At 50.9% G+C, this 9,752-nt stretch overlaps 1 protein-coding gene across 4 annotated transcripts; it reads left to right on the top strand.

Annotated features, from left to right (window-relative positions):
• The first annotated feature begins 391 nt into the window (after nt 1-391).
• KDF1 (keratinocyte differentiation factor 1) lies at nt 392-9,693 on the top strand. 4 transcript variants are annotated; one of them, XM_054721049.1, is made up of 5 exons: nt 392-458; nt 1,906-1,962; nt 6,665-7,735; nt 8,454-8,528; nt 9,092-9,693. In XM_054721049.1, the coding sequence occupies exons 3-5, from the start codon at nt 6,697-6,699 to the stop codon at nt 9,172-9,174; spliced, it is 1,197 nt and encodes a 398-aa protein (XP_054577024.1). In that variant the 5' UTR covers nt 392-458; nt 1,906-1,962; nt 6,665-6,696; the 3' UTR covers nt 9,175-9,693. The 4 variants fall into 4 exon arrangements, with proteins under 4 accessions (XP_054577024.1, XP_028011043.2, XP_008146247.2 ...); XM_054721050.1 differs by lacking the exon at nt 392-458 and adding an exon at nt 995-1,033 and having other exon boundaries at nt 1,910-1,962; XM_028155242.2 differs by lacking the exon at nt 1,906-1,962.
• Nucleotides 9,694-9,752: the final 59 nt, after the last annotated feature.

Genomic DNA, 9,752 nt, shown 5'->3' with positions numbered 1-9,752 from the left:
TGAGAGAGAATCATTGACTGGCTGTCTCCTGCACGTCCCCCACTGGGGGTCAAGCCTGCAACTCAGGAATGTGCCCTGACCAGGAATCAACCCTGATCTCCTGGCTCATAGGTCCACCCTCAACCACTGAGCCACGCGGGGCTGGGCTGAGCTTGTAAGGCCCGGCAAGCGCTGCTGGGGCTCAGAGATGCTAGGACCGCCTCCCACAGCAGGGAAGAACGGGCCCCAGCGTCTGTCCACTCTGCCCCTAGGCCTCACTTACCGGACTAGGCGGAGCACAGCTCTCAGAGTCCGCAGGCTCAGCGCCCAAGCCGGGCCTTGGTGCCAGCCTAGCGCCCAGGGCGGGGCCTTGGCCCAGGTGAGCGGCGGCGGCGGCGGCGGCGCTTCGCGGAGGCAGGAAGTGTGTCCCCAGCGGCGGCCCGTGCAGCGCTCCCGCGAGACGCTTACCTGCACCCCAGGTGAGCGGCGGGTGGGGGGGGTGGAAGGGGGCGGGGGAAGGGGCCGAGCCGGAGGCGCTCACCTGGCGGGACAGGTAAGCCCCGCGCGGGCCCGAGGGGGCGCGAACCGGGGAGGCACCACTGTGTAGGGACATCGGAGGCTGCGCGCGGGCGGGGGAGGGTCCCGGGCCGGGTTCTCGGGGACCACCCTCCCACTTCCGGGGTGCGCGGGCCGGGCCGGGGAGCGGCCTGAGCAGAACCCTGGGCCGGGACGGCTGAGTGGGGTCCGGGGGGCCGTACTCGCCCTTAGGGCTGCGCTGGCTTGGGGCGGGGGCGTGCACACCCTGAGGAAGTGTCAGGGCGGAGGGAGGCTGGGTTCACCGGGGCGGAGGCCTCTGCAGCTGGAGCGGGTGGTGCTCGCCCCCAGGGCGCTGCTGATGTAGGGGCTGCGATAGTTCGAGGGGCAGCCTCGGGGTCTGGTTCTCTCTCGCCCGGGACCAGGTGCCCGCGGATGCGGGAGTCGCAGGCTGAGCCTTTGGAGCGGGAGACCGAAGGTGCAGGGACGCCGGGCGCGAGAACCGACGGCTGTTTCCTGAGTAGGATTGGGTGTCCCTCCCGGCCCGGTGTGCAAGACTTAGCTGCGCATGGGTGGGGGCAGAGGCCGGTGCAGCCGGGCCTGTCCTGGGACCTGGGGAGGAGGGAGGAGGGAGGGAATCAGACCCCGGAGTGTGTTTGTTCCCAGGGACTACGGAGGTGGGGAAGCGCATCAATAAGTCTGGGGAGGGTGGGTCTGGGAGCCTCTGGCCCTGAGGAAATCTCTGCAGTGCCCTGGGGCTCCCAGTGACCCAGTCCCTCCCAGCTGCTAAAGCCCCTGCACGCAGTATCTCATTTAAACCTCACCTGGTGCTTGAAGATACTCATCTCGCCCGTTAAAGATGAGGAAACTGCTGGCCAGGGTAGCTCGGTTGGTTCGAGTGTCCTCCGGATATGCCAAGGTTGCTGGGTTCCATCCCGGTCAACCAATAAATGCACAAGTTAAGTGCAACAACATAGATATTTCTCAAATCGATATTTCTCAAATCGATTTTCCACTCTACCCCTTCCTCTCTCTAAAATCAATCAATAAAAAATAATAAAAAGATGAGGAAACAGCCTAGAGTCTTGGGCTAGACCTCAGTAGAAGCCGGGGCTCTCCCCTCACAAAACCAAATGACCAAGTGTTGTTAGGATTTTGGAGGTGGGGGCATTGAGGGGAAGATAGAGCCTAGATGAAATGGGCTGAATTTGACTTCAGGAGGGTTCAGGGCCTAGAGGGGAGGGGAAACTGAGGCTAGGCATTTTCCTTACCTCAGTTTTTGCTCCCCTTCCCTCCATCCCACTCCCATTCGAGATGTGTGGCACAGAGCAAAGTACATGGGCTCTGGAGTCTGGCGGACCACAGTACAAATCCAGCTCTATCTCTTTCCAGCTAGGTGTCTCTGGACAAGTCACCTCAGCTCTCGGCTTCAGACTCCTCATCTGTAAAGTGAGATATAATATTTACAGGGCAATTGTGAGTGTTAAATAAGGCTCATTTGTGATGCAATCCTCTCGGGCTGGAGCCTGTTTCTGGCCCATTCCATGCTGTTTCTCCAGCATTTAGCACAGCACTGGGCACATAGTAAGTGCTCAGTAAAAATTTGTTGGATGAATTTAACGATTAGTGGCAAATCCTAAAGCCTCAGAGGTGGAAGAGATAGTGATCCAGACTGTCATCAGTAACCCCTTATTCTTATAAGCCCCAGGTACCCCAGAGTTCAATGTGGTTGAAACAGTGTTCATACATTCACCCTTCTCCCCATCCAAGGTCTGAGCCTGAGTCAGGCTCCCTCTGCAGACCCACCTCAGGCAGAGGCTTGTCTATGGAGCTGGCAGCTAGCCACTTTGCCCCCTTTCTCCCAAGTAATAGACGGGATGCGGTGGTGGATAAGAGTATGGATCAGGCAGGTTGGGTACAAATAAATGTGTGGCTTTGACCAACTTATTTAGCCTCTCTGTACCTCAGTATAGTAATAACAACAACAATATGGATCAGGCAGGTTGGGTACAAATAAATGTGTGGCTTTGACCAACTTATTTAGCCTCTCTGTACCTCAGTATAGTAATAACAACAACAATAATAATATCTAAAAGTAGGGTTATGATAATTAATTGGTTTAATATATTTAAACACTTAGAACAATGTAAGCCATCAATAATAAATCACTAGAATGCAAACTCCTGAGGTAGGAAATTTTATCACTGTGTCCATAGAATTTAAAACAGTGTCTGACACACAGTAGGACCTTAGTTAAGATTTGTTAATTGAGTGAATGGATAAATCTATTCCCACCCCCACATTGTTCAAGCCAAGGCAAAGGGTTTTTTTTGGGGGGGGGGTGTAAATATTTTATTTTTTAATATATTTTATTGATATTTTACAGAGAGGAAGGGAGAGGGATAGTTAGAAACATCAATGAGAGAGAAACATTGATCAGCTGCCTCTTGCACACCCCCTACTGGGTATGTGCCCGCAACCAAGGTACCTGCCCTTGACCAGAATCAAACCTGGGACCTTTCAGTCCACAGGCTGACTCTCTATCCACTGAACCAAACCGGTTTCGGCAAGGCAAAGGTTTTAACCATTTGCCTTGCCTCTCTGGGCTGTGAGGGACTATTACAATTTCAGTTTGTACATTTTGGAGAGGGGATTTCACACACACACCCATCCAGACACTGCCACCTCCACTCTGATCAGTCTAGAGCCCAAGTCCTTCTGATTTCCACCCAGTGATCCTTGTTCTACCCTGAGGTCACACAGAATGCACTTACTGTACCCAAACCTGTTTCAGACACTGAGGCAGAAAGGAATTAGACATGGTCCCTGTCCCTCAGGGTCTTATAGGCTTATCTTCAAACAATGGGTTCAAGGCCAACTCAGCTGACAGCCCAGCAGAAGGCTGTGGGGAGAGAGACTTGGGTTCTGGAGAGTTCTTGGAGAAGGAGTGCTGAGTGGGGACAGCAGAGTAGGTTGAAGAGATGTAGGAATAGTTAAAGAACTCCTGTATCCTCATCCCCAGTCACCATGGCTAACAATCCCTCCCTCCCTTTCTTTCTCTGTTTTTAGGGGAAACCTTTTGAGATGTTCCAGACATCATGCTCCTTTATCCCTAAATTCTTCAGTATATATTTCCTAAGAATAAGAACATTATCTTATATAACTATAGATTACATAGATTCAGGGAATTTATTTAACACTGACATATCTTTTAACATTGACACAATACTATTAAATAATATACAGCCAACATTTAAATTTCACCAGTTATCCACATTATCCAATTTCCAATTTTTCCTCTTGATCCAGGATCCAGTCCAGGATCACACATTGCGCTTAATTGTCATGTCCTTCAACTTGGGCTTGTCTGATGTTTCCTCATGATTATTTTTAGGTTATGCATTTTGGGCAGGAATACTTCAAAACTGATTCTGTATCCTTAGTGTGTAGTATCAAGAAGCACATGATGTCAGTACATCCCATTATTGGTGATATTAACTTTGATCATTTGATTAAAGTGATGTTTGCCAAGTTTCTCCAGATTTGTGGGTTTTTAAGTTCTCACTGGCTGCAGTAAGTAGAAAGGAATGGAGGTGGCCAGGATAGGGGTCTTGAAAGTATCTGGGTGAGAGATGATGGTAGTTTTGTTTAGGGAAATGGTATTGATTTGCCCGAAGCACATTGTCTATTAGAGCCAGAACTAGGACTAGAATACAGGTATCCAGATACCTAGTTCTTCTCCCACATCACCAGTTATAGACTCCCCAGTGCCATTAAATCAGGGTTAAAAAGATAAGGGATCAATATTTTAGAAAATCCAGGCTAAGGGAAATTACTGTCCTGCAAATCCCTACATGTGATCAAGGACCCTCCCAGATATATCAGTATATAATGTTTCCCAACTCCCTACAGCAGAGTTATTTACTCCCATAATGCCTCATCTAAACTACATATCCCCCCCCCCAAAAAAAAAAACAACAACAACACAGCCACACAATAATAAACTACATGTTACAAAACCATGTGTAAATTACAAGAACAGGGTCTAAAGTTCATTCATCTTTGGTTCTACAGTGCCTAAAAGGGCCAGGCTCAGTATTTATGAAATGAGTGAATCAGCTCTGAGCTTGCTAGCAACCAAGTCATAAAGGGAAAGACGTATTTTGTGGCTCGGCTTCCTTGTCTAATCAAAGGAAGCAAAACTGCTTGGTGTTAAATGTTTCTAGAAAAGCAAATCTGAGCCAGACTAAAATATTGATGGGGTACTTGTTATATTCCCATCTCTAATTTGAAGGAAGAGAGTAAGAGAGAGAAGATGGTAATGATCAGGTTCTGTAGCAAGTCACATGGAGAGGCATTTGTTGAGCAGCCTCAGAGGCTGTGCTGGATGGGCTTACCAACAGTGGGAATAAACTGGGGAGACCATTCCCCAGACAGCAAGATTCCCAGGAGATTTTTCTTTTTATCTGGTAAAATACCCATAACATAAAATTTATCATTTTTAAAAATTGTGTGTGTGTGTTTTGTTTGTTTATTTGTTTTCTTTTTTGTTTGTTTATTCTTTCCTCTCTTTTTTTGTTCTGCATTTTAACATTTAAAAAAATCTTTATCATATACTAGAAGCCCAGTGCACGAAATTTGTGCACTGCAGGTGGAGGGTTCCTCAGCCTGGCCTGTGCCCTCTTGTAGTCCAGGAGCCCTCGGGGTATGTCCGACTGCCGGCTCAGGCCTGCTTCCCAGGGGGAGCGGGCACAAGCCGGCAGTCGGACATCCCTCTCGCAGTCTGGAGCCCCTCGCTCCTTACTGCCCACTTGCTCGCTGCTCCTTACTGCTTGCTGCTCCTTAGCGCTGCCATGGAGGTGGGAGAGGCTCCCACCACCATCGCTGCACTCACCAGCCAGGAGCCCGGCTTCTGGCTGAGTGGCGCTCCCCCTGTGGGAGTGCACACACCATAAGGGGGCAGCTCCTGCATTGAGTGTCTGCACCCTGGTGGTCAGTGCACATCATAGTGACCGGTCGTTCTGGTTGTTCTGCCATAATGGTTGCTTAGGCTTTTATTATATAGATTCCTGTGGCATTAAACACAGTCATAATGTTGTGTATCCATCACCACCATCCATCTCCAGAACTTTTTCATCTTCCCAAACTGAAACTCTACCCATTAAACACTAACTCTCCATTTCCCATGCCTCCAGTCCCTGGCAGCCATCATTCTCCTTTCTGCCTCTATGAATGTTACTATTCTAGATATTTTATATTTGTTCTGTTATGTCAGGTTTATTTCACTTAGCACAATGTCTTGAGGTTCACCTGTATTGTAGCATGTATCAAAATTTCATTCCTTTTCAGAGCTGAACAATATTTCATTGTGTGTGTACATCACGTTTTATTTCATTCATTCATCCATCAAGGGACCTTTGGGTTGTTTCCATCTTTTGCTTGTGAACAATGCTGCTGTGAACATTTGTGTATACATATATGTTTAAGTCCCTGTTTTCAGTCCTTTTGTATATACCCAGAAGTGGAATTGCTGGATCATATCATAATTCTATGTTTACATTTTTTGGAGAACAACAGACTGTTTTCCATAGCAGCTGCGGCATTCTGCATTCCCACCAGCAATGAACAATGTTTATTAATTGAGTGAATGAATGAATCCAATTTCTCTACATTCTCTCCAATGCTTGTCACTTTCTGTTTTGTTGTTTTGGTGTGTGTATGTTTTTCCCCCCAGTAATAGTCATTCTAATGGATGTGAAGTCCTAGAGATTTGGACATGTAGGTTAGACCATAGAGAGAACTTCCTCCTTGGGCCAACCTGGGTCTGTCCACATCACAGGCCTCTCAGAAACCAGAAATCTAAAACTCCTCATCTCTGCCAAAACCGGTTTGGCTCAGTGGATAGAGCGTCGGCCTGCGGACTGAAAGGTCCCAGGTTCGATTCCGGTCGAGGGCATGTACCTTGGTTGCGGGCACATCCCAGATAGGGGGTGTGCAGGAGGCAGCTGGTCGATGTTTCTCTCTCATCGATGTTTCTGGCTTTCTATCCTTCTCCCTTCCTCTCTGTAAAAAATCAATAAAATATATTTTAAAAAAAATAAATAAAACTCCTCATCTCTGATCCTGACTACTTCCTGGTCTCTCCCCACAGGTGTCTGGCTACAGTAAACCATGTAATGAGCCATGCCCCGCCCTGGACACCCCCGCCCATCATCTGGGCCCCCACGCTTGGGACCCTGGGAGCGGCCAACAGAGCTAAGTTTGGAGACCTATGATGAGCCATCTCAGCCCCCACCAAGCCGCCGCACTCGGAGGCCAGACCCCAAGGATCCTGGCCACCATGGGCCTGAGAGCCTTACCTTCATCTCCGGCTCTGCTGAGCCTGCTGCTGAGCCCCCAGCCTGCTGCCCGCTCTGGCGACCTTGGGTGTGGGACTGGTGCCTGGCTGCCTTCTGCTTCCGCCGCTGCCGGGATTGCCTCCAGCGCTGTGGAGCCTGTGTGCGGGGCTGCAGCCCCTGTTTGTCCCCCGGGGACTCCCCTGATGGGGCTGCCGAAGCCAACTGGGCCAAGGAGCACAATGGAGTGCCCCCCAGTCCCGACCGTGCACCACCCAGCCGGCGGGATGGCCAGCGGCTCAAGTCAACCATGGGTAGCAGCTTCAGTTACCCTGACGTCAAGCTCAAAGGCATCCCTGTATACCCCTATCGCAGTAACACTGCCCCAGCCCCTGATGCGGACTCCTGCTGCAAGGAGCCACTGATGGAGCCCCCACCCATGCGGCACAGCCTGCCGAGCACCCTTGCCAGCAGCCCCCGAGGCTCTGAGGAGTACTACTCCTTCCACGAGTCAGACCTGGACCTACCTGAGATAGGCAGTGGCTCCCTGTCGAGCCGAGAGATCGATGTGCTTATCTTCAAGAAGCTGACAGAGTTGTTCAGCGTACACCAGATTGACGAGCTGGCCAAGTGCACGTCAGACACTGTGTTCCTGGAGAAGACCAGTAAGATCTCAGACCTTATCAACAGCATCACCCAGGATTATCACCTGGATGAGCAGGATGCTGAGGGTCGCCTGGTACGCGGCATCATTCGCATCAGTACCCGGAAGAGTCGTACCCGCCCGCAGACCACAGAGGGGCGCTCAACCCGGGCTGCTGCCCCTGCTGCCATGGCCCCTGACAGTGGCCATGAGACCATGGTGGGCTCTGGGCTCAGCCAGGATGGTATGTGGGGCCCCCCAGGGCTGAAGGGCAGAATGGAGGAGACTCTGGCCAAGGGAGGGCAGCGCTGGGGCCTTTGGCCGCTATGGGTCCACCCCTCAACCAATCCCTGCTCCTCCTCCTCCTCTTCTTCCTTTTTCTCAACTCATCTGCATCCCCTAACAGGCTCCTTCTATCTCTTGCTACCAACTGTCAGAGTAGCTTCCAGGTCTGGCCTGATTAACAGGACTCAGGAACCCATATGAATTTGGACCTCTGACCTGTCCTGGCCTAACCAATATACCCACTACCCACCACTGTGTGTACTCATGAGCACATGCAGAGACACACATTCTCTATCTTTGTTTTAAACATTGTTTCTTTAGCCTGGCTAGAGTAGCTCAGTGGTTGAGTGTCAACTTATGAACCAGGAGGACATGGTTCGATTCCCGGTCGAGGCACATGCCCAGGTTACGGGCTCAATACCCATTGTGGGGCGTGCAGGAGGCAGCCGATCAATGATTCTCTCTCATCATTGATGTTTCTATCATCATTGATGTTGTGATGTTGTGATAAAGATGTCTACCTTGTATCTCTTCCTCTCCCTTCCTCTCTGAAATCAATTTTTAAAAATTATACATACAAACAGGGTGAATGGGCCCATTGTGCTGGGTGCAAAAGTGGGAACTGGAGTTGAAAAGTTGTGGTAATGACCACTGCCCCCCTCATGTTCCCTTTCTAGAACTCACAGTGCAGATCTCCCAGGAGACGACTGCAGATGCCATCGCCAGGAAGCTGAGGCCTTTTGGAGCCCCAGGTTTGGTCCTGACCTGATGAGTGTTGAGGAGAAGGGAGTGACCTAGGAGCCCCCATGCCCCTCTTCCAGCTTCCTCCTGGGGTGGGTGAGGATGGGATCAGAAAGGGACGAGAAGCTTCAGAAGGCACAGATGCCATCCCAGTCCTACAAGCTAGCTTAAAGGGTTCAGTTGGGAGAGTCAGGGGCCTGCCCCTGAAGCAGCAGGAGGATGGTTCCCAGAACAGGCAAGCTGGAAGTGATGGGACCCCAGCCTCTAAGCTCCAGGCACTGGTGAAGAAAGTGGGGAGCAGGAGGCCATGCAGCCTGGTGCTGAAGGCACTCTGTGTGATTTCTACTGCTGTCTTCTTGGCCTTCACAAGCTCTTGGGAGCGGGGTGGTTACCCTGTTGCAGAGAGGAAGGCTGGGGCTCAAAGTTTAAGGAACTGAGTGGGTCGCCCAGACAGGATCAGACTAACCCAGGCTTAAGTCCCATTCTGCCCCTTTTCAGGGGGTTTCTCCCTGCCCCTGGGATCTGGATGAGCTTCTTCCCCTCTCAGCCTGTTTCCTCCTCTCTTCACCCTCAGGATACCCAGCCAGCCACGACTCATCCTTCCAGGGCACCGACACAGACTCCTCAGGGGCACCCCTGCTCCAGGTGTACTGCTAACCCCTGCTGGGCCCAGTGGCCACAACCCCTTCTGAGAGAAGCACAGCCTGCAGAATGAAGAGGGGGACCAGGACTCCCTTTGGGAGAGGCAGAGCCCACTCTGGCTCCTCCAACCTTGGCTGACTGGTTCTTGGACCACATGCATTTCACTGGGCCATAGTGCCCACATTCCCCTGGACCCCCAGCTGGCCTGACCTGTCCCTTTCTTCAGGCAGCCGGGGCCATGGAAAGCAGACTTAGGAGTTACCTTCTGGGATTGAATCCCTGCTCTACCCCTATAACCTGCCATCCTAACCAATCATGCAGACTTCCCCCTCCCTGTGTGGGGCGAGAGGATGACAGCTAAAAGCAGTTTATCTTAAATGGATTGGGTTAGGGGGCAAGAGGGCCTCTGTTGAATTCTGTGGGCAGTGCCTACTCCATGTTTCATTCTGTTGAGCAGTTTGTTTCTTCGTTGATGTTCTACATACTGGTATGACCATAGTTACAAGTACAAAGGAAATAAAGATGTCTACCTTATCTTGGCTGTGATACTGTCCTTTCAGTCCCATTTGCCTACTGCTTGCCCACAGCAGGAC

This window comes from Eptesicus fuscus, chromosome 9, assembly GCF_027574615.1.
Source record: "Eptesicus fuscus isolate TK198812 chromosome 9, DD_ASM_mEF_20220401, whole genome shotgun sequence".
In the NCBI taxonomy this organism is placed as follows: domain Eukaryota; kingdom Metazoa; phylum Chordata; class Mammalia; order Chiroptera; family Vespertilionidae; genus Eptesicus; species Eptesicus fuscus.
The sequence above is the reverse complement of the archived record's forward strand: the minus strand, read 5'-3'. Positions and strand labels throughout refer to the sequence as shown.

Bases quoted from the DNA above. Each gene is read 5' to 3' on its own strand.
- KDF1 (XM_028155242.2), top strand. From the start codon at position 6,697: ATGCCCCGCCCTGGACACCCCCGCCCATCATCTGGGCCCCCACGCTTG. The intron at 7,736-8,453 runs GTATGTGGGGCC...TTCCCTTTCTAG, and splicing joins CTCTGGGCTCAGCCAGGATG to AACTCACAGTGCAGATCTCC. The intron at 8,529-9,091 runs GTTTGGTCCTGA...CTTCACCCTCAG, and splicing joins GAGGCCTTTTGGAGCCCCAG to GATACCCAGCCAGCCACGAC.